The sequence below is a fragment of the Oncorhynchus masou genome, chromosome 28, assembly GCF_036934945.1.
Source record: "Oncorhynchus masou masou isolate Uvic2021 chromosome 28, UVic_Omas_1.1, whole genome shotgun sequence".
Taxonomy (NCBI): domain Eukaryota; kingdom Metazoa; phylum Chordata; class Actinopteri; order Salmoniformes; family Salmonidae; genus Oncorhynchus; species Oncorhynchus masou.
This window is the reverse complement of record NC_088239.1, coordinates 30,582,617-30,607,787: the sequence shown is the minus strand read 5'-3', so window position 1 is coordinate 30,607,787 and position 25,171 is coordinate 30,582,617. Positions and strand designations below refer to the sequence as shown.

At 43.5% G+C, this 25,171-nt stretch overlaps 1 protein-coding gene across 1 annotated transcript in view; it reads left to right on the top strand.

Annotated features, from left to right (window-relative positions):
• The window catches only part of ptprn2 (protein tyrosine phosphatase receptor type N2), a 256,253-nt gene that overhangs the window by 61,450 nt on the left and 169,632 nt on the right, over positions 1-25,171 (top strand). Inside the window, exons 4-8 of the mRNA XM_064941890.1 lie at positions 6,790-7,040; positions 19,179-19,614; positions 20,270-20,533; positions 21,957-21,997; positions 22,654-23,183. Of these exons, the coding sequence (XP_064797962.1) occupies positions 6,790-7,040; positions 19,179-19,614; positions 20,270-20,533; positions 21,957-21,997; positions 22,654-23,183 (1,522 nt within the window). The remainder of the gene's footprint in view (positions 1-6,789; positions 7,041-19,178; positions 19,615-20,269; positions 20,534-21,956; positions 21,998-22,653; positions 23,184-25,171) is intronic.

Below are 25,171 nucleotides of genomic sequence, written 5' to 3'. Positions count from 1 at the left end.
TGACTTTAGTGATGTTTTCAAATGCTTGCATGTCTCGTAATGTCTGTCTCCTATCATTTACAGATTGAGCTAAGGGCCTCTCAGTACCGAAACCCACATTTGTCATTACCACGTCATTTTTGGGTAATTAGAACAATCATTTCGGTAATGATAATAAGCTAATTCTAGTGTATAGTCACTGGGTATGCTGTGCCTTTTATTTATTTACTAGGACTGCTCCTTAAACCTATTGTATAGATCTTTGGTAATACAGTACATCAGTTATTTGATAAAGTAGGGTTGTCAATAAATATGGAGTGCATAAACCCCATTTAACAAAAGTGGCAGTTTGTGTTTCAGAGCAACCCCACCACTTAAAGGAGGATATTCTCCATGTTGACATGTGCACCTGTACCGAAACCCACATTTCGCATTACCACCATATTGTTGTTTGATATCCCAAGTTGTTAATTTCAGCAACTGAAATTAACATTTGTTGGCCCATATGTGAGTTTTATTCAGATACTTTATAGGCATATTGTGTTGTGCAATTTGCCCAAAGGATCCCATTGAATCCATAAATACATCTGAAATAACTTACAACCACAAATAGACATGTCATAATACACTGATATTACCTGTAAATGATTTATTCCCCCAAAAAAGTCCACTTCTGACTTTTGAAAATGCATGCATGTAATTACAGTACGTATAGTTATGCTGAAATTGGAGGTATTTTAGTCAACTGCATTAAGATCAGTGATTTTAGTATCTTGCAATGTCATTTGGGATTACTTCATCTAAGATAGAGATCAGTACAGTTTTTGAATGGCAAACTATGCAACACTCATACCGAAACATGCAGTCTCATCTCCGAAACCTGCTCATCATTACTGTATGCACCAATATTTAGGAAAATCCAATGTATATTTTAGCAATTTTGGCTTCATCTGATAATGTTACGGTAATGATAAAAAGAGGTTATGTGTTACGGTAATGGAATATACTATATGACCAAAAGTATGCAGACTCCTACTCGTCAAACATCTCATTCCATAATCATGGACATTAATATGGAGTTGTGTCCCTCCTTTGCTGCTATAACAGCCTCCACTCTTCTGGGAAGGCTTTCCACTAGATGATGGAACATTGCTGCGGGGACTTGCTTCCATTCAGCCACAAGAGCATTAGTGAGTTCGGGCACTGATGTTGGGCGATTAGGCCTGGCTCGCAGTCGGCGTTCCAATTCATCCCAAAGGTGTTTGATGGGGTTGAGGTCAGGGCTCTGTGCAGCCCAGTCAAGTTCTTCAACACCGATCTCGACAAACCATTTCTGCATGGACCTCACTTTGTGCATGGGGGCATTGTCAGGCTGAAACAGGAAAGGTCCTTCCCCAAACTGCTGCCATAAATTTGGAAGCACAGAATCATCTAGAATGTAATTGTATGCTGTAGTGTTAAGATTCCCCTTCACTGGAACTAAGGGACTTATCCCAAACCATGAAAAACAGCCCCAGACCATTATTCCTCCTCCACCAAACTTTACAGTTGGAACTATGAATTGGGGCATATTTGTCCGTCGGACTGCTAGATGGTGAAGTGTGATTCATCACTCCAGAGAATGCCTTGCCACTGCTCCAGAGTCCAATGGCGGCAAGCTTTACACAACTCCAGCCGATGCTTGGCATTGTGCATAATGATCTTAGGCTTGTGTGTGGCTGCTAGGTCATGGAAACCCATTTCATGAAGCTCCAGACAAACAGTTCTTGATGACGAACGTTGCATCCAGAGGCAGTTTGGAAATTGGTAGTGTTGCAACCGAGGACAGACCATTTTTACACGCTTCAGCACTCGGCGGTCCCATTCTGTGAGCTGGTGTGGCCTACCACTTCGTGGCTGAGCCGTTGTTGCTCATAGATGTTTCCACTCACAATAACAGCACTTACAGTTGACTGGGGCAGCTCTAGCAGGACAGACATTTGACGAACTGACTTGTTGGAAAGGTGGCATCCTATGACGGTTCCACGTTTAAAGTCACAGAGCTCTTCAGTAAAGCCAACATACTGCCAATGTTTGTTTATTTGAAATTGCATGCCTGTGTGTTCGATTTTATACACATGTCAGCAATGGATGTGGCTGAAATAGCCGAATCCACTCATTTGAAGGGGTGTCCACATACTTTTGTATGTATAGTATTTATTACGAAATACATTTTAATAATTTAATTTTAAATATTTGTATTTTCATTGTTTTGTTTCATTCTTGCCTGTTCATGAGGGGAGAAATGTTAAAAGTTTTAGATTTGTTTAATGACTTTTTTGTTGTTTTTGCCGTAATAATAATTTTTGAGTTGGTAGTTTTAGAAATGGTGGTAAAATGCATAATATCTGATCAAAAAACATAATAGTAAATATGAAATAGATAAATACAGATTCTACTCTCAGTGATCCAAGAGGGAATTTTGATTAAACATGTCAGTTTCGTGAGAATGACCCGCAGAATGTTTATGACTTTGTTTCCTCACAGTTATTCCCACATTTATCTGTGGCAAGACAATGTAAGATATTTTTTGGGGTACAATTACAAACAGACAGTCATAGACAATTTCCTCAATGTAACATTGTAACAAAACTACTAAAGCAATATGAAACGGAACTGTGGAGGACTGCCAAGGAATCTTGTTTTGGGACATTACATTGAATAAGATGGCGTAAAAGATGATTGAAGTAGATAGATTTTTATTATTTTCCTTGCACAATTATTTTATTATTCAAAGATAAAAAAAAAATGGATTGACAACTATCTTATCATCTCAATTAATTAGCCTGAAACTTGTATTATTAATTTAAAATCAAGAAAGCAGATGAAACAACAAGACTTGGAGACAGGAACTAATGGGTTCTGAATATTTAGGAGGCCGCAGCCTCTCTCTCTCTCTCTCTCTCTCTCGCACCCCACAAAAACATAAAGCCAGCAGAAATATCTTGACTGCTCAAAGCCTCCTCTCCTGCCGCACTAATGGCTAGGTGCTAATTAACAGCTGCATTTAGCCGCAGACAGTGTTCTGGTTTTAACAAGGTAAAACTCTGAGGCACTAGGAGATTAAGCCTGACCTTTCTCTGGACCCAGACAGAGGCGTGTTGGCGTTTATATTTAGCTCCACAGCACTGAGTATAATCAGCTGGTAGCTAGTTTACTAAAAGGCAGCCAACCATGTACAGTAAATGTTGAGGCCTGCCTCCATCCCTTCCTGAGTCAGAATCATTGAATGGGGCAATCTGGGATTCAAACAACAACAGAACAACAATGAATGAATAAAACAAATTGATGTACCAATCCCAGATTGTCCGTTAAACTCCCACCTCTTTTTAGGCGCGAGCAGTGACTTCTCTCTCTACCTGGATAAAGCTGTCACAGTCAATCAAACCTGTGCCATTCGCCTTCTGTTCCCCAACAATCAAACTTTCTCCCACCAATGAACCCATTAACCAGGAGTAATTAAGCGATAGATATTTTATGGGTCCTTTATGGATTCAACTGGACCTGCCCCCCCCCCCCATCTGTCCTGATGGCCCCATAATAACTACTACTGCACTAATGTATGGAACACTTAGGCTTGCTTCCCAAATGGCTTCGTACCCCCTATAAACTGCACTACAAATAGTAGATGGGAGGATGTGTTGTGATGGGGCTGACGGTTGGGTTACGTTCGATAACACCTACCCTATACACTCTGTGGTCTATTCAGAGGTATCATGGGATACATCAGTGGCCAAGCTAATGAAGTCATATGTAGACACAGTTGGTGAAATATTCCTGTCCTGGCTGGCTGCTAGCCTGTTGTTCTCCTCTGCATTGAGTGTACAAAACATTAGGAACACCTGATCTTTCCATGAAATAGAATGAGCAGGTGAATCCAGGTGAAAGCTATGCGCTCTTATTGAGGTCACTTGTTAAATCCACTTCAATCAGTGTAGATGAAGGGGAGGAAACAGTTTAAATATTTTTTTTTTTTTTTTTTGCCTTGAGACAATTGAGATATGGGTTGTGTGTATGCCATTCAGAGGGTGAATGGGCAAGACAAAATATTTAAGCACCTTTGAAGGGGGTATGGTAGGAGGTGCCAGGCGCACCAGTTTGAGTACTTACATTTTAGCCATTTGGCAGACACGACTTACAGTTAGTGCATTCGTCTTAAGATAGCGAGGTGGGACAACCACATATCACAGGCATAGAGAGTACATTATTCCTCAATAAAGTAGCTATTAGTAGAGTCACAGCTAGAAGGGGGGGTGGGGTCAAGAACTGCAACACTGCTGGGTTTTTCACACTCAACAGTTTCCCGACCATCAAGAATGGTCCACCAACCAAAGGACATCCAGGCAGCTTTACACGACTGTGGGAAGCATTTGAGTCAACATGGGCCAGTATCCCTGTGGAACGCTTTCGACACCTTGTAGAGAGTCCTTGCCCTGACGAATGGAGGCTGTTCTGAGGGCAAAAGAGGGTGCAACTCAATATTAGGAAGGTGTTCCTACTCTTTTGTACACTCAGTGAACATCATCAAAAAAGTGTTGACTCTCAAAAAGAGGACCTCTACGAGGGCTACATTTGTGTCAATCAATCAAATGTATTTATAAAGCCCTTTTTTTTTACATCAGCAGATGTCACAAAGAGCTACAAAGAAACCCAGGTTAAAAACACTAACAGCAAGCAATGTAGATGTAGATGTAGAAGGGAGAGAGAATGTCTGAAATAATTGTGAAATATCATGGATTCTATGGATGACATCCATACTTTCCAATAACAAGTCTTCTCATTAAAATAATTTGTCAATGCTATTAGAATAACAGTAAAACTGCATTCCATGTCTGACCATCTTAACCCATACTGCATTATTACATTATCGGTGGTATTTCTGTGTGCTTTTCTGCAGTGGAATGCAGACGTTCCTGTTGGCTCTTTGGGAATGAGGCCAGACATCCATGTTGTTTTGGGTCTCTTCTTGCCTGGGTAGCTCCATCTGGCCTTGGCAACGCAATGTTGTGCCCGTGCCCGGGAGCCTTGCATTCTGAGTATGTGTTGGCAATTAGTGGAGATGTTGGTGTGGCTTTGGCTGTGGCGTGACATTCTCGCAGGGCTTGTTGAATCGCTGGGAGGGCGCCATGCATTGCTTTGCTTTTCCTCAGGTTCACTGTCATCAGATTTCAAGAAAGGCCACGGTCAGATAATTACACGCCACTGTGTACACTGACTGCATGACCCTCCGTTTTTGTCGCTGTCTCAATGTTTTCCCATAGCATTGTGTTTTATTTGAACGGTGTTTGCTTTTATATTTATAACACAGGGGAATGATATGTGTTGGTATTCTGGGTCGGAAGCGGGGAGGGACTACCAGCACTTGTCCAATAGAAAACGCTGTAATTTACAATTGAAAAATGTTTTGCTACTGTGTACTAGAAGTCGACCGATTTAGGATTTTTCAACTCCGATACCGATTATTGGAGGACAAAAAAAGGCGATACCGATTAATCAGCCAATTTTTATTTATTTATTTGTAATAATGACAATTACAACAATACTGAATGAACACTTATTTTAACTTAATATAATACATCAATAAAATCAATTTAGCCTCAAGTAAATAATGAAACATGTTCAATTTGGTTTAAATAATGCAAAAACATAGTGTTGGAGAAGAAAGTAAAAGTGCAATATGTGCTTTGTAAGGAAGCTAACGTTTCAGTTCCTTGCTCAGAACATGAGAACATATGAAAGCTGGTGGTTCCTTTTAATACGAGCCTTCAATATTCCCAGGTAAGAAGTTTTAGGTTGTAGTTATTATAGGACTATTTCCCTCTATACCATTTGTATTTCATTAACCTTTGACTATTAGATGTTCTTATAGGCACTTTAGTATTGCCAGTGTAACAGTATAGCCTCCGCCCCTCTCCTCGTTCCTCCCTGGGCTCGAACCAGGAACACAACGACAACAGCCACCATCGAAGCAGCGTTACCCATGCAGAGCAAGGGAAACAACCACCCCAAGGCTCAGAGCGAGTGACATTTGAAACGCTATTAGCACGCGGTAACTAGCTAGCCATTTCACTTCGGTTACACTAGCTTAATCTCGGGAGTTGATAGGCTTGATGTCATAAACAGCGCAATGCTTGATGCACAACGAAGAGCTGCTGGCAAAATTCACAAAAATGCTGTTTGAATGAATGGTTACGCGCCTGCTTCTGCCTACCACCGCTCAGTCAGATACTTAGATGCTTGTATGCTCAGTCAGTTTATATGCAACGCAGGACACGCTAGATAATATCTAGTAATATCATCAACCATGTGTAGTTAACTAGTGATTATGATTGATTGTTTTTTATAAGATAAGTTTAATGCTAGCTAGCAACTTACCTTGGCTTACTGCATTCGCGTAACAGGCAGTCTCCTTGTGGAGTGCAACAAGAGAGAGGCAGGTCGTTATTGCGTTGGACTTGTTAACTGTAAGGTTGCAAGATCCCCCGAGCTGACAAGGTAAAAATCTGTCGTTCTGCCCCTGAACGAGGCAGTTAACCCACCGTTCCTAGGCCGTCATTGAAAATAAGAAGGTGTTCTTAACTGACTTGCCTAGTTAAATAAAAGGTATATAAAAATATACATATATTTTTTTTAATCGGCAAATCGGCGCCCAAAAATACCTTGAAATCGGCCCTAATTAATCGGCCATTCCGATTAATCGGTCGACCTCTACTGTGTACACTAATGAATATGACCATGGTTTAACATCGCTTTACTCGACTCCATCTCTAGGGTTGACATGGCAGGATGCCACCACCCAGCATGTGATCTCCAGAGAGCTGTCCAAGCTACGCAAGGTTCCCATCCGAAGGCCAGATCCCCCCTCTGCCTCCCTGACACGCAATGGTGGAGACAGGAAGCTGAAGACGGGGGAGGCGAAACTTAGCAGGAGCGTCCAGAAGTACCTTCAAGAGCTGGGTCTCCTTCCCCAGTCTGTTGGCACTGCTCGCCAGGAGCTCCAACAAGAGGGGCCCCTCACTCAGGTAAGGGCCCGATAGAGAAGTCATTCCATGGGTGGGAGGGGAAGAGTTCCAAGCCACCTGCATTTGGTAGCTTTAGGGGACCATTGAGAGAGAGGCCTCATCCTTGGTTAACCAGGGCCTCCATGTTATTTTTTTTCTTTCTCTCCTAATGCTTGAGGAAGAAACCATATAGGCAGGGGGCAGCTACGTTGTCTCTGCGCTGCTTTTGTTTCCTTTTTCTCCCATCATCTATCCTGCTGAGCATGGATGATCCTCATTTAGAAAGGGGGTTCTATCACTTCTTTACTATCTATATCTCATCACCGTATTTCAGGCAGGGCCCCGTGAGGTTGCATGAATAACGCCCCACATCCCAGCCAACCCCAGAGCTGCCCCGCTACTTCCTATTGCTGTTTTACCATAGCGATGATGGCATCCAGAGTTGAGGAGTTCAGGACCCTCCTTAGTGACGAGGCGGTGTTCTTTGTTGCATTGTGGGATAGTGGATGACAAACATGGTTAGCATGAATGACTGAGGCCCATCCCGCTGGGTTAATGCCATTAGGGTCTCCCAATAGTCCCGAGCTGGGGAGAATCGCATTATCTCTCTCTAATGCCATGGTGGGGACAGGACAAAACAAAGAAGGAAGATAGCATACACACTTATTATCACGACCTAGTAGTCTAAGGCCTTACCCTTGTGTTTATTGTGTCAATGTATCTACCCATAATATTGTTAATGCTTGTCATTGTCAAATGTCTTACTTTTCAATCAGTGGAGACTGCTGAGGGTAGGACGGCTCATAGTAATAGCTGGAATGGAAACCATATGCTTGATACAATTCCATTGACTCTGTTCCAGACGTTATTATGAGCCATCCTCCCCTCAGCAGCCTCCCCTGTTTTTGAATCTACTGCTTTAATTTTGTAGTTTCTGGGTTGGATTATGAGAAGCTAGTGGTGCTCAGTTTGATGGGGGGGATAAGCGTTTTTACCAAGTCTGTGAATATGTATAAAATGGTTATTGAGTGACACTATCTCCTTCAGAATTTCTACATGCAATTTTCAAGGGCAGTTGTCTTTGAAATAAATCTATTCATATCCTGTCCTGCGTGCCCAAGCCTAGGCTGCTTCTTTTTTATATCAGAAACCTGTCATAACACTGATGATTTCGCCTTCCCTTCCCCCAATCGCTGTATAACATTACATATAGACATTAGGTCGGTTGAGTTGATCCACATCATTTCAGAAAGCCAGATTGTTCTGAAGTTGTTTCTGTAGTTACACTCCTTAAAAACAGGGTTCCAACAGGGGTGTTTGTGGACTGATAGGGTTCTATCAAGAACCTTTTTGATCAGAAGATCCCTTTTTTGAAGACAAGGGTTCTTTGTAAGTCAAAGGGTTCTGAATTATTTATTTTACTGTAATATCTGGGTTTTTGCATGTACATTGATTGGTTGATACATTTTATACTACACAAAGATAAATAACATACAGTTTTCTAAACTAACTGAGATGGTTGTTCTAGTTTAGATGATTGAGGTAGTCTCAGAGTTGAATCTTCCCTACCCTGGCAGTCATTCTGAATGCAGGTTGTGGGTGAGTAACAATTCCACTTGTTGGAGATCCTAACTCTGGTTGGATTCCAATAGGAATTACACATCACTTTGCAAGCCGGAATAATGCAACTTGCAGGCCTGATGAGGCCAATACACCAGGAGATTCCTGACATCACCGTGTTCGGGTATAGCTATGCCCTCAAAGAAAAGCCTTATGATATATGTAATGTAAGCCTGGTGGTTCTACCCGCTCATAGAGGGTTCTAGGAAGAACCCTCAAAAGATAATAGTAGTGATGGGAAACCGAGGCTTTCTGAAGGCTTCGGCGCTTTCACCAAATTGTGCCAGAAAACGGTGCATCACTCGGAGCTTCATTATCTGTTCACAGTGCACATTAGCTGGTCAGCAAAAAATAGCAGCGTGTGATTATCAAATAGACATAATTTTTCCTCACTGTGGTAAGTCATTGGCTTTATTAGCCAGGTTTGCGTCTTACTGTACATCATGCTTCCCTTTTTTGCCTTCAAGTTGACCATTTTTCAAAAACATTTTGTAAGATGCTTCAGACAGAACCTCATACTACACTAAATAAAACAAATTGTCTGAAGAACAGTGCAGAAAGTGTGGTTTCGCATCAAATAATTTTCAAAATAACGTGTCTTCACGGGATTCAACCTCATACGGTCATGTCCCTGAATGTTCCATGGTTCCCTACTCTGCTGGCTAAGCGACCAGTCAGGTGAAATCCTGACTCTGCTTGTAAGTACGGTGTGCCGTAGAGGTCGGCATTTGGAATCGAGGAAAGCACCGGAACCGCTGTGCAACACACGGTTTGACAAAGCGCGTGGTGAAACGAAGCTTCGGACATCAATGATGACGTACTGCTGACAAAGTCATCAGAACACTGTTCTCGAAGTTAGCTGCTTAGTGATTCCGACGCATGCCTCGGAGCTCCGGTATCAAACCTAACATCACTAGATCGATCAAAATGTATTTATGAAGCCCTTTTTACATCAGCCGATGTCACAACGTGCTGTACAGAAACCCAGCCTAAAACCCCAAACAACAAGCAATGCAGATGTAGAAGCTCGGTGGCTAGGAAAAACTCCCTAGAAAGGCCAGAACCTAGGAAGAAACCTAGAGAGAACCAGTCTTTGAGGGGTGGCCGGGTTGAGATTATAACACTAACATGGCCAAGATGTTGAAACCTTCATAGATGACCAGCAGGGTCAAATAATAATAATAATAATAATCACAGTAGTTGTAGAGGTTGCAACAGATCAGCACCTCAGTCAGTTGGCTTTTCATAGACAAGCATTCAGAGTTAGAGACAGCAGGTACAGTAGAGAGAGAAAGTTGAAAACAGCAGGTCCGGGACAAGGTAGCACGTCCGGTGAGCAGGTCAGGGTTCCATAGCTGCAGGCAGAACAGTTGAAACTGGAGCAGCAGCACGACCAGGTGGACTGGGGACAGCAAGGAGTTATCAGGCCAGGTAATCCTTAGGCATGTTCCCAGGGCTCAGGTCCTCTGGGAGGAGAGGGAGAGGGAGAGAGAGAGAATTAGAGGCAGCATACTTAAATTCACACAGGACACCGGATAAGACAGGAGAAATACTCCAGATATAACAAACTGACCCTAGCCACCCGACACATAAACTACTGCAGCATAAATACTGGAGGCTGAGACAGGAGTGGTCGGGAGACACTGTGGCCCCATCCGTTGATACCCCCGGACAGGGCCAAACAGGCAGGATATAACCCCACCCACTTTGCCAAAGCACAGCCCCCACACCACTAGAGGGATATCTTCAAACCACCTACTCACTTCCCTGAGACAAGGCTGAGTATAGCCCACAAAGATCTCCCCCACGGCACGAACCCGGTGGGGCGCCAAACACGGACATGAAGATCACGTCAGTGACTCAACCCACACAAGTGACGCAAACCTCCTAGCGACGGGATGGAAGAGCACCAGTAAGCCAGTGACTCAGCCCCCATTATAGGGTTAGAGGCAGAGAATCACGGTTGAGAGAGGGGAACTGGCCAGGCACAGACAGCAAGCGCGGTTCGTCGCTCTAGTGCCTTTCCGTCCCCCTTCACACCCCTGGGCCAGAATACACTCAATCCTAGGATCTACTGAAGAGATGAGTCTTCAATAAAGACTTTAAGGTCGAGACCGAATCTGCGTCTCTCACTTGGATAGGCAGACCATTCCATGAAAATATAGGAGAAACCCCTGCCTCCAGCTGTTTGCTTCGAAATTTTAGGGACAATAAGGAGGCCTGCGTCTTGTGACCGCAGCGTACGTGTAGGTATGTACGGCAGGACCAAATTGGAGAGATAGGTAGGAGCAAGCCCATGTAATGCTTTGTAGGTTAGCAGTAAAACCTTGAAATCAGCCCTGGCCTTAACAGGAAGCCAGTGTAGAGAGGCTAGCACTGGAGTAATATGATCACATTTTTGGGTTCTAGTCAAGATTCTAGCAGCCGTGTTTAGCATTAACTGAAGTTTATTTTGTGCTTTATCCTGGAAGCCGGAAAGTAGAGCATTGTTGTAGTCTAGTTTAGAAGTGACCAAAGCATGGATTAACTTTTCTTTAACTTTCCTGACATATTTTGGACAGCATGTTTCTGATTTTTGCAATGTTACGAAGAGGGGAAAAAAAGCTGTCCTTGAAATAGTCTTTATACTGTATGTTCGTCAAAAGAGAGATCAGGGTCCAGAGTAACGCTGAGGTCCTTCACAGTTTTATTTGAGACGACTGTACAACCAAGATGAAAGGGTTCTCGGTAGACCCATTCATAGATGGTTCTAGGAAGAACCTTTAGATTATACAATTATTATTGGTACAATCCTTTATAGAGGGTTCTAGGCAGAACAGTTCATAAAGGTTTCTATGTAGAACCATATACAGGGGGTTCTTTGAAGAAGCCTACATAGGGGGTTCTACCCAGCACCCCTTGTTCCCCTATGGGGACAAACCGAAAAATCCTGTATGGTTCTACTTAGCACATTTTTTTCTAAGTGTGTAGGATTGGCATTCGTTGCTGAGGGGTGAGTCCGAGACCGAGGAGGAATTCTTGGACCGTTTGAGCGAGGAGTGGTTGACAGTGGAGAGGGACAAAAGATTTTGGAGGGGTTGGAGTCTGGAGCAAGACAGTCGCTTTGAGGAGCGTGAACATTATTCAGTTGGATTTAGATTTTATCTTGGAGAAATTAAGCTAATTGATTGCAACCAAATCAGTTCTCTATGTTTGATAAGTAGTATGAAACTGAGGCTTGAAGTATTGCTTCTCCATACTATGTAATGTATTCCCTGTGAATATGCTGATGTTTTTTCCACTGTTCAGAGAAATTATTAATTGAAGTGAAGCATTATTTACCATAAAGTAGTGTAAAAGTACCAGGTTTTGACCACTATACGTCACTGTCCCTGCTATACCGCCACACTCTTTTATCCATTCTGCTGGACTGTGTTTATTAAATAGATCACAACATTTCCATACCAACTTTGGGTAAAAAAAAAACTATAAGCCCAAAACTATAAGCCCAAGGCAAAAACAACACCACTTAGTATCTCATTTGAATGATGTTTGAATTAATTAGTAACTCATTCGACCAACTTAGTATCCCATTTGAACAACGAAGTAGAACAACAAAAATCATTCATTCACTGATTCCATCCATTGATATGATTATTAATTGATAGTTCTTTGATACCCTGGTGCAGGGATGTATTCACACCTGTTACGTCCGTTGTTGGAAGGCTACACAGTAACTGTACAAAAACAAGATCCCACAAACTCCTAAGTATGATCCCCAATCAGAGACAACGATAGACAGCTGCCTCTGATTGGGAACCATACCCGGCCGACAAAGAAATAGAACACATAGATTTGCCCACCCAAGTCACATCCTGACCTAACTAAATCGAGAATAACTGCAGGCCGCAAACCTGAACCTATAGGGGAGGGTCCGGGTGGGCATCTCATCTCGGTGGAGGCTCCGGTGCGGGACGCAGACCCCGCTCCGCTTGAGGCTCCCCCCACTTCGGTGGCGCCTCTGGTGCAGGGATCGTCGCCGGGGACTCCGGACCGTAGATCGTCGTCGCGGACTCCGGACCGTAGATCACTGCTGGAGGAACCGAACCACTGACCCTCGCTGGAGGCTCCGGCCTGGGAACCCTCGCTGGAGTCTCCTGACTGGGAGCCGTCGCTGGAGGCTCCTGACTGGGAGCCGTCGCTGGAGGCTCCTGACTGGGAGCCGTCGCTGGAGGCTCCTGACTGGGAGCCGTCGCTGGAGGCTCCGGACCGTAGCTGGAGGTTCCGGACTGTCGCTGGAGGCTCCGGACCGGGGATCGTCACTGGAAGCTCCGTTCCATGGATCATCACTGCAGGATTCGTGCCATGGATCATCGCTGCAGGCCCGGGCCATGGATCATCACTGGAGGCGTCGTGCCATGGATCATCACTGGAGGCGTCGGGCCATGGATCATCACTGGAGGCGCGGGCCATGGATCATCACTGGAGGCTCCGGGCCATGGATCATCACTGGAGGCCGGGTGCGTAGAGCTGGCACAGGATATACTGGGCCGTGGTGACGCTGGCACAACCCGTCCTGGCTGGATGCTCATCCTAGCCCGGCAACTGCGGGGTGCTGGCACAGGACGTACTGGGCTGTGAAGGCGCACTGGAGACACAGTGCACAGAGCCGGCACAGGATATCCTGGGCCGAGGAGATGCACTGGAGGTCTGGAGCGTAGAGCTGGTACAACCCGTCCTGGCTGGATGCTCACTCTTGCCCGGCAACTGCGGGGTGCTGGCACAGGACGTACTGGGCTGTGAAGGCGCACCGGAGACACAGTGCGCAGAGCCGGCGCAGGATATCCTGGGCCGAGGAGGTGCACTGGAGGTCTGGAGCGTAGAGCTGGCACAACGCGTCCTGGCGGGATGCTCACCCTAGCCCGGCAACTGCGGGGCGCTGGCACAGGATGCACTGGGCTGTGAAGGCGCACCAGAGACACAGTGCGCAGAGCCGGCGCAGGATATCCTGGGCCGAAGAGACGCACCGGAGACTAGGAGAGCTGAGCCGGCACAATCCGTCCTGGCTGAATGCTCACTCTAGCACGGAAAATGTGGGTAGCTGGCACAGAGCTTACCCGGCTGTGGATGCGTACCGGAGACACAGTACGTGTAACCGCAAAGCATGGTGCCTGAAGGGTCATACGCTCCTCAAAGCGACTGTCTTGCTCCAGACTCCAACCCCTCCAAAATCTTTTGTCCCTCTCCACTGCCAACCACTCCTCGCTCAAACGGTCCAAGAATTCCTCCTCGGTCTCAGACTCACCCCTCAGCACCGACGCCCACGTCATCTGCCCCCCAAAAATTAAATTGGGGCTGCCTCTCGGGTTTCCATTGTGTCCTCTCCTGTCCACGCTGCTTGGTCCGTTTGTGATGGGATCTTCTGTTACGGCTCTCGTTGGTGGTAGGAAGAGTAGACCAAAGCACAGCGTGGTAAGCATACATCTTTCTTTAATTAGATGAACACCAAAAAATATATATATATTTTTGAATGAACGTAACGTTCTGCAGGCTACACAGTAACTGTACAAAAAACAAGATCCCACAAACTCAGGTGGAAAACAGGCTGCCTAAGTATGATCCCCAATCAGAGACAACGATACACATCTGCCTCTGATTGGGAACCATACCTGGCCAACAAAGAAATAGAACATATAGATTTGCCCACCCAAGTCACACCAAATAGATCATTAAAAGGCTCTCTAAGGTCAGGACGTGACACCCCTTGACTTTTTCCACATTTTGTTGTGTTACAGCCTGAATTTAAAATTGATTAAATTTACATTTTGTGTCACTGGCCTACACACAATACATCATAATGTCAAAGTGGAATTATGTTTGTTTTTTAGAAATTATATGTAATAAAAAGTGAAAAGCTGAAATGTCTTCAGTCAATAAGTATTCAACCCATTTTTTTTATTTCAATCCTAAATAATTTCAGGAGTAAAAACGTCAAATAATAAGTTGCATTTGAAAAGACAGCATTTTGTCCTGTGTTTAGGCTATACAAAACTGTTAAAATCCTGGATCTGTAGCAATTTATTAGAAAAAGAACAAGAGCACTATCAGCATTGAAAGAGTCTGAAGTTGTGGAATATGCCAGTATAGTTCAGAGGTCATTCTTAATTCTTTTAAACAACCTCCATGTGCAGTGTACATTCTTTTTCATAAAGATGGAAAGACTTATGTTTGTTCCAATTCAAAATCAAATCAAAGTATATTGGACGTGTACACAGTTAAGCACATGGGTTCCCAAACTTTTTTGGCCTACAACCTCATTTTGATATCTGACAATTCTTGCGACCCTAACCATGTGAAAAAATGATGTAATTAACAGCCATTTACTTTTATATTTGGGTATATGGCAGTCAATTTAAAAAAAATCAAACAGTATTTCTGATCGTCTTCTCAACCATCACATACTTTTAATGTGGGGCTATGATAGTCAATTGCAAATTAGTCTGACATAATGTACCTTATCTCACCACCACTAATGACATGGGTGTGCTTCTCAAAGTTAGGGGGCACGGTCGACCTCATCTCTGCTGTCACATCCAACCTGGATGGATAGTTGGTTTAATGCAGACAAGAGCACTGAATCCAGCTTCACACAGATATGAACTGGTGAAGGGTACCATGGGTTTTTATAGTGCTTTCAAGAACTCTGAAAAATACGAGGTCCAATCATGATGTTCGTGATCTTCAGGTTGGAATGTTGGAGCTTTAGAAAGAGGCCCGAGTTCCCGAGTTGGAATTCCGAGTTCGATGACCGTTCAAAACAATTTATCCCAGTTGGAGCTCGTTTTTTTCAGATTTCCCAGTTGTCTTGAACTGCGAACTCCCAGTTCCAGTTGTTTTGAACGTGGCATTAATGCTCACAGGGAGACGCCAGGCTATTCCCTTAGAGTCAGGAACCAAAACTCCTCCGTATTGACCTGTGAATGTCACATGAACAGTCACATGACTGCTCGATCAGCTGTTTGATTTCACTTACTGGCATGTCAACTGAGACAGGATCACAGTCAAACAGATTGGGAAGTAGGTCCGAAAGTGCTCTTCCAAGCGTTGGAGGTGAGCAGTCATCACCAACTGATGCTGATTTCTGTTGGAAACATACACAGCCGACGGAAGGGGGCATGATTCACTTTTGAAAGACTCTCTCTCCAATAAGAATTATTTCCTCTGAATCCACTGTGTCGGTCACTCATCTGTAGAATGTTTTTGTATTTCCCCTGCATGATTGCGTTCTGTTCGTTCAGTTTCCAAAATATGTCTATTACATACTGCAGGCAAGGAGTACCATTTTCTTTTCATTACACAGAAAGTCAACTGAGTTTTTACATCCATTGTGAATAACAACAGTTCCTTTCTCAATGTGAAAATTCTTTCCAACACTCCCCGTCGATAACCACCAATCCTCATTGTGCAATAGAACATCGTCATACTCTGATCCCATATAACATCGTTTTGTGAACAGGTGTACACGCAGTGGATGTGGTTTTGATGTAGTTTACAATCGAAGTTACCTGCTGTTACCTGCTGCAGTATACACTGCGTATACCCTTGCCCTCAGAACAGCCTCAGTTCGTCGGGGCATAGACTCTACAAGGTGTCGAAAGTGTTCCATAGGGGATGCTGGCCCATGTTGACTCTGTTGAGCGTGAAAAACCCAGCAATGTTGCAGTTCTTGACACAAACCGGTGCGCCTGGCACCTACTACCATACCCCGTTCAAAGGCACTTAAATATTTTGTCTTGCCCGTTTACCCTCTGAATGGCACACATACACAATCTGTGTCTCAATTGTCTCAAGGCTTAAAACCCCTCCTTTAAAACCTGTCTCCTCACCTTCATCCACACTGAGTTAAGAAGTGACATCAATAAGGGATCATAGCTTTCACCTGGATTCACCTGGTCAAGTCATGGAAAGAGTTCTTAATGTTTTGTATACTCAGTGTATCTCTGTGCTCTGTTCTTTTGCCACTAATTGATCTTGTTGTATCATACAATGCATCCATATGGCAGAGGGAGACACATTCATAACTAAAGTGCAGAGGCCTGCCCACCATCCCGCCATAGATGGAGCCCCATCTGTGTGAAATTCCACCATTTGATCCCATAAAATCTTTTTTTTTTGTCAGTATAGCGTCACAGCACACTGAACAGCCCTTGTGCCGTTTCATGCACGGGAATCGTGAGACAGAACAATATGTCCTTGTAAATAGCATCCCCCAACATGCATAGCGAACAAAAGTAAATGCACTGCGCATCTCGCCCCTCACAGTTTTTGAGTCATTCAATCAGAATTGTTTTCTTGATTGCTAGCAATAGCATACATTATTAATTTAACAGTGTTATCTGACAAAGGTATTGATGCGAATTTCTGTGCCTCTGCCTCCCCACACATTGTTTTCACCATATCAGTTGCAGCCGGTAATATCAAAGTCTGCAATAGTGTGTCGTTTCATAGCATAGCTGGCCATTTACTGTGAGTTGAGTTGAACGCTCAAGTGCGGCCTTTTCTTATGATCAAAGGGTGCTCTCTGGTTGAATTTTATCTTTGAATTTTTAATCATTTTCATTTAGATTTTTTAAGGTTAACGACATTACTATGATTTTGAGATACAAAGACAATATTATAATATACAGTACCAGTCAAAGGTTTGGACACACCTACTCATTCCAGGGTTCTTTTTTATTTTTTACTATTTTTCTACATTGTAGGATAATAGTGAAGACATCAGAAGTATGAAATAACACACATGGAATCATGTACTAACCAAAAAAGTGTTAAACAAATCAAAATATATTTTATTTTTGAGATTCTTCAAAGTAGCCACCCGTTGCCTTGATAACAGCTTTGCACACTCTTGGCATTCTCAATCAGCTTCATGAGGTAGTCACCTGGAATGCATTTCAAATAACAGGTGTGCCTAATGTGTGGAATTTCTTTCCTTCTTAATGCGTTTGAGCCAATCAGTTTTGTTGTGACAAGGTAGGGGTGGTATACAGAAGATAGCACTAGTTGGTAAACGACCAAGTCCATATAATGGCAAGAACTGCTCAAATAAGCAATGAGAAATGACAGTACTGGTACTGTATATTTTTTGGATATTTATTATAATTTTTCTTCAGGATTTTGGAACTTCTCCCGCCACCCCATTTTCATATCAGGTGACTCCACATGGGGTCGCAACCCTTAGTTTGGGGACTGCTGGTTTAGCAGGTGGTATAGCGGGTGCAGCGAAATACTTATGTTACTAGCTCCTAACAATGCAGTAAAATGTCAAACAATTAAAATTTATGTTATTGGGGGGATTAACAACTGGGAGAATTTACACAATATCAACTTAGAATGATATGCACAGCTGCAGATATATTAAGCTATGAGTAAAGCTATGTCAAGAATCCAGAATCAATTAGATTATATTTCTCAGATCAAATTATATTTCAACAAAACCTTGTTTCAGGAATGCTAATCGCATCTGTTACCAACTACAGAAACAATTTCAGAACAATCTGAGATGGTGGGTGTCGACATCTTCTTGTGATTTTTGAGGTGGAACGGCCAGGTTGTGAAAGGGGGGCTGAATTTATGGATTAAACCTCGGTTTCAATTCTCCTCATTAGGCAATGAGACTGATAACGAGATTTGGGTCTTGGAGGCGTGCTTTGATGTGGGTGTCTCTTGTGTGTTTGTGTTAGAACGTGGGAAGTGTCTGTACTTTCACTCTGCCAAAACAGTACACAGTTACAGTCACTCACCCTTCTAGATAACTTTAAACAGTCTAACCAGGTCTTGTGTCTAAAAGTAGCCTGGACAAGCTAGCAAGCTAGCCAACTTCTTTCGCCAATTAGCTTCAGCCGGCCAGTGTGCGACCGTAGTTGTACTTTGGATAGCCTATCTGTGCGGCTAGTTAGGGGCCATGAATAAATTACACAATGTAAATGGGACAATATTTTCATGTTATGCACTGGTTAGTTTTCTAATTCAATTCTTTCAATATTTGTATATGAATTTCGACAATTTATTTGATATTTGATATTTTTAAGTCATTGAAATGTTTGACATTTTAAAATATTGTCCTCCCATGTACGTTGTGTAATTTACTGATAGTGCCTAACTAGCCCCATAGGGATATCCAATGTGAAACCAAATTGACCATTACGATCGGGTAGTGTGCATCTGTGCTAATGATTACTTGGGTGCTGCCAGCTGTGGGCAGGATTTAAATAAATCCAATCCAAGGAAAACTGTTACCGTACCCTTTTATCGTATATTTTTCCCCCTAATTATCTTGCAAATCTACGTTTTGGGTGAGTTTATGACCAAAATTATTCTATTTACACTTTGTAGTCAATTTTGACAATAGAATAAAAGTTTCTGACTTGTATCGATGCCACATAGACTGTTGCTTTTTTGGTTCAGTCGTCCTTTAAATGCAATGTGAATTCACTGTCACTGGTGATTTGAAATACAACAAAAATTGTATAGACAGTAAAAAACATGGTTGTGTTACAGAATGAAGACTTACAGCCAAAGAAGGGGAAGTCTACGTTCTACAATCTGCAGCCTGCAGTTCCACCCCAGGGGGGTAAGGTCTTCACCCAGGGGGCTGTAGGGAGCTGGAGATCCCCAGTGGAGACGGCCTACTCCAGCCAGGAGCCAGGGAGGGCCGGGGGGAGTGCCACAGGGCTGACTGCCCAGCTTGAGCACTACATGGCTGGAGCAGCACACACCCAGAGCCGCCCAGTACCAGGAGCAGTGGTGGGATCAGTGGTGGGACCCAAGGGGAAGCTCTACTATGTCAGCTATGCACGCCCTGGTGGTCAGGTAGAACCTCAGACACGACTTGGTGGCAGTGGCTCCAAACCTCCAAGGCCCAACATAGACAGGCTTCTTTTCAAGGCTGCGTCCAACCATCAGGTGCCCAAGGAGCAGCTCAGTACGGTGGATGGTAAGGTCCACTTTATACCACAATGATTTGTGTTTGCTCTTTTTCTGTGTGCTTCTGTGAACTTCAGATTAATTTGTAGAGGATCCACGCCAACATTTTCAAAGTTCTTCTCGTGCTATTTTATTCATTTAGAGGCAACCGTGCTTCTGTGAACTTCAAAATCTGATATAAATGTACAGTAGCCTACCTAAACCAAACCTCACTCCGGATGTACTTTCACAAGGTTTAGAGGAGTTACTTTCAGCTATTCAATGTTATTTGCTGTAGTTAGTCTACACAAATGAGTATGGAAGCTGATCAATGTCTTAACATGTTGACATGATATCTCTGCTGAAACGTACGCATCTGGGTGGTAGACGTCTAATCACTGAAGTGCATTACCCCTCATATACCATTAGGAGTCCCTGTTCAGGCAGGAATCATTGCACTGTCTGAAGATTTAATTTCAATATAGCTCTCTGTTTAGGTTGATGGCATGACATTGAAAATTGACATTGATTCAAACATGCCATTTTACTATCAACATTGAAACATTGTCAAATAAAATATGTCTAATCAAGTATAACATTGGACATCATTTAAACCACCCAATATACCATATATTGAAAATAGGATGAAAAATATTTATGTTCTTCCTTTCCACCCTCTCCCACAGAGCGGTTCATCCAGAACGTGGTCAACCAGCTGGGGAGGCAGAGAGTGAACATGGACGGTCTGATGGGCAAAGACCTGAACCAGCTGGCAGACATCATCTCTGGTGCCCTGCAGGTGGTGGATGAGGAGGGGCCTGAGGCCAGAGCCAAGCCCAGGCTCGTAGGACACATACGGGACAGGCAGATGAAGAGAGAGCCGCTGCATTCCACGGACCAGGATGAGGAGGACCAAGAGGACTTGTTGGAGCAAGATGCTATGCTTCAAGGTATGAATGAAATAATCAATTAATTTAATACTTTCCTGTCCCGTGGGGAAATTCGTTTGGCAACATTCCTGGGGTACATACTGTATAATAATATATACATCACAAGTCATACAACACTGCCTGTGACAGTTACTCCATAATACTAATCTAAATGACTGAGTGAAAAGAATGGAAGCCTGTACGGAATAAAAATATTCCAAAACATGCATCCTCTTTGCAATAAGGCACTAAAGTAAAACTGCAAAAAATGTGGCAAAGAAATGTACTTTATGTCCTGAATACAAATCCAACACAACACAGTACCACCGAGCATCACTTTTCATATTTCAAGCATCACGGTATGGGTATGCTTGTCATCAGCAAGGACTAGGGAGTTATTGGGGGGATAAAAAGAAACGGAATAGAACTTAGCACAGGCAAAATCCTAGAGGAAAACCTAGTTCAGTCTTCTTTCCAACAGACACAGGGAGACAGATTTACCTTTCAGCAGGACAATAACCTAAAACACAAAGCCAAATCAACACTGGAGTTGCTTACCAAGACCACATTGAATGTTCCTGAGTGGCCTAGTTACAGTTTTGACTTAAAATCGGCTTGAAAATGTATGGCAAGACTTGAAAATGGCTGTCGAGCAATGATCAACAACCAACTTGACAGAGCATGAAGAATTAAAAAAATGTATATAATGTGTAAATATTGTACAATCCAGGTGTGCAAAGCACTTCGAGACTTACCCAGAAAGACTCACAGCTGTATTCACTGCCAAATTTGATTCTAACATGTATTGACTCGGGGGTATGAATACTTATGTAAATTAGATATTTCTGTATCCATTTTGTTTCTCTCACTTTGTCATTATGGGGTATTGTGTGTAGAAGGATGAACAAAAAAATCTATGTAATTAATTTTGAATTCGGGCTGTAACACAACAACATCTGGAATAAGTCAAGGCGTATGAATACTTTCTGAAGGCACCATGTGAGAAAAGAGACTAGAACGAGGAGCAGAAGCAGGTTGATAGCTCCCCACTCCCCTCTTCTCTGCAAGCTTCAGTCAAGTCTATGGGCCGAATGTCCCCTTCCCTCCCGCAATTCAAAGACGCGCACACCTGTTTAAATCGCCATTTGTCCAAATGACCAGTGGTGAAAAGCCAACGCACACCAGAACAATTGTTGCTTGTATATGTCGCATCACAAAGTCCGTCGACAGATGTTGCGATGCATTTTATGTTAAGTTGTCTGTACGCAAAAGATTCTAGTCAGACGGACACAAAGGTAGACCTGCATTTATCACCAGGGTGAAAGTAAAGCAAAACCCTTTGTGGAAATGCTTTGGGTTGTTTGGTTATTAGCTGTAAAGCCTTTAGCCAATAGTACTTTTCTCTTGTCAATGTTTTACCCTCTCACATTCTGATTGTTTACAGGGAAACAAATGGTGGATGCAGACTCTGAGCCAAATGACAAGGTAGGCCTAATTTACTGTATACTCTTAAACGGATACACTGGATTCAAAATAGCGACTTCATGTCCAAGCAAACACTTACTACAATGAAGTATACTACTGTTGTGAAAAAGTTTAAAGAGGTTTTTTTATATTTTTTTTTATGCAAGCAGATATTCAATATGAAACGGACAAGAACGAAAACTAGTTTTCCACTCACAAAGCTCTTAGAAAAGCCTTTTGAACATTTGCGAAAGGATATTTTCACAAGAATCTCTTTGAAACCCATAGTGAATAGATTGATATTCCTTGAGTTGAGAGTGGTAATTTACCTTCAAATGTCTTTCATTAGAGGTCTAGTTTTATATAGTCCTTTCATCAATAATTGGCAATTTGTGGAGAATTTGCAGAAACATCAAGTTGCTCTGATGTAAAAAAAAAAAAAAAGTTTAACTTTCATTGGATTACTTCTAAAAAACACTAAGACTTAATGGAAACATATCCTTTTTGTAATTCTTAATGATGTAAAAGAAAGTTCTCTCTTCTTATAAAGCAAAACCTTTGCAGTAAAATAGATAGCCACACAGGAATTGTTATCATAGAAATAGAATCACTAGAACAAGAATTCCCATTCAAGTCAATGGGTCTCTAATTGGTGGACCTGCATTATCCTACCACAGGACCCAATCTTAGTTAGTAAGCTCTTGGAGTACCTCAACATGGACCCCTTCAGTGATGCCCCTGATGCCAAGCTGGAGGTTGGTGATGCTGGTGGTGCTGCAGGCAACCCCTCCATTGAGGGCCAGAGAACAGTGGGTCTGGAGAACGTAAGGAGCAGGACCACACAGGGCCAAGTGCCTGTACCACACCCCTGGGAGGAGAGGAGCATGACCATGGGAGGAGAGGATGGAGCTCCAGACCAGCCAGATGATGGAACCTCAGACCAACCGGTGGATGTCCAGGGTTCTGACTCCCTGGTAGACTCTGAGGTGGAGAGGTGGATGTACGGTACAGAAGCTCCTTTTCCTCCGGCGGCTGAGATGGACCTCCTGGCAGAAGAACCACAGGGGAGAAATCTCCTAGCAGAACCACAGAAGAAGGACATGCGACTCCAGGAGGAGGTGGTACATATGGGAGTCAAAGCTTACTCAAAGTCACCGCAAGGGAAAGACCACCACAGCGACATTGGCTACATCATCACAGACACAGAGTGAGTATGGTGAAGATTATACTTGCTGCTATTTACCAAATATACTGTATGTATTTATACTCTCACTTCACAATGGCCAGTTATCTCCAAACACTGTCTTTCCTGTTTTTCTCTATTCACCTTATATTAGTTTTGATTGTGGGAATACTGTGGACAGTACAGACCATACATCTTTCAAAACAACCCTGATATATACAGATGTTCTCTTTTTGTAGGGAGCTATAGCTGGAAATCCTTGGTGGTGCACTTGAGCACAATAGTTGTGATGATAAGTCCCTAGGTGTGGGTATTACCACGCTGTATTACAGCGTTAATGATGATATGGTGTCAGCAAGGTCACAGGAGTCAGTCAAACTCACTCTGCTTTCGGCTCAGCCTCACACCGCAAGATACATTTCTATCGACTGTGTTATCGCCTGTGGCTCTTTCTCAAATCCCTTTAATGGCCGTTATCAGGCAGAGTGTCAGAGCACTGTCCTTCACCTGTTCAACAGCACCGCCGCTCACTGTCTTGGGGGGGCGCTCGCCACCGGCCATCCGGGCTTTATGGGCCATATTTTAGACACCCCACCACACACACATACCGCACCAGGGGAGACGAAAGGAACAGGTCACCTTCCACCCAGACTTTTTTCTCTCTCTTCTTACTCCTCCTTCTCTTCCTCCTCCCCCTCTTCCTGCATCCCTAGCCCGGTGTTGCTGTAGCTAGCAGGTGCCTGCCTGCCGTGGTTTCCAGAGTTTGCTGCAGACATGATGATTGCACAGTTGTTATCCCTACCTCCTTCCCCACCCGCAGTGGGGCCAGGCTAACCTGCTTATCTGACAGCTCCTGACATTGGGAGAGAGAGCGAGAGAGAGACCCAAGGGAAAAGTGCTAGCATCTACAAACAAGTTACTCCTTGAGCTCTCCAGTTGTTATAATTACCACGGAGGTAGCCAAACGTGTCTTGAATCACTTGGTTGAATCTTTAACATTCAAAAAGCTCTCGAAGTAGGAATAAAAAGAGAACCTCACTTTCTTAAAGGTAGAGTATCCAAGCGGCTCATATACAGTGCATTTGGAAAGTATTCAGACCCCTTGACTTTTTCCACATTGTTACATTACAGCCTTATTGTAAAATTGATTAAAGTAATTTTTTCCCTCTTCAATCTACACGCAATACCCCATAGTGACAACCTTATTTGCATAAGTATTCAGACCCTTTGCTATGAGACTAGAAATTGAGCTCCGGTGCATCCTGTTTCCATTGATCATCCTTGAGATGTTTCAACAACTTGATTGGAGTCCACCGGTGGTAAATTCAATTGATTGGACATGATTTGGAAAGGCACACACCTATCTAAATGAGGTCCCACAAACCAAGCCATGAGGTTGAAGGAATTAGAGCTTTGAGACAGGATTGTGTCGAGGCACAGATCTGGAGAAGGGTACCAAAACATTTCTGCAGCATTGAAGGTCCTCGAACACAGTGGCCTCCATCATTCTTAAATGCAAGAAGTTTGGAACCACCCAGACTCTTCCTAGAGCTGGCCGCCGGGCCAAACTGAGCAATCGGGGGAGAAGGGCCTTGGTCAGGGAGATGACCAAGAACCCGATGGTCACTCTGACAGAGCTCCAGAGTTCTTCTGTGAAGATGGGAGAACCTTCCATCTCTGCAGCACTCCACCAATCAGGCCTTTATGGTAGAGTGGCCATATGGAAGCCACTCATCAGTAAAAGGCACATGAAAGCCCGCTTGGAGTTTGCCAAAAGGCCCCTAAAGATAATCAGACCATGAGAAACAAGGTTATCTGGTCTGATGAAACTCGTTGACCTGAATGCCAAGTGTCATGTTTGGAGGAAACCTGGCACCATCACTACAGGGAAGCATGGTGGTGGCAGCATCATGCTGTGGGGATGTTTTTCAGCGGCATGGACTGGGAGACTAGTCAGGAATGAGGGAAAGATGAATGGAGCAAAGTACAGGGAGATCCTTGATGAAAACCTG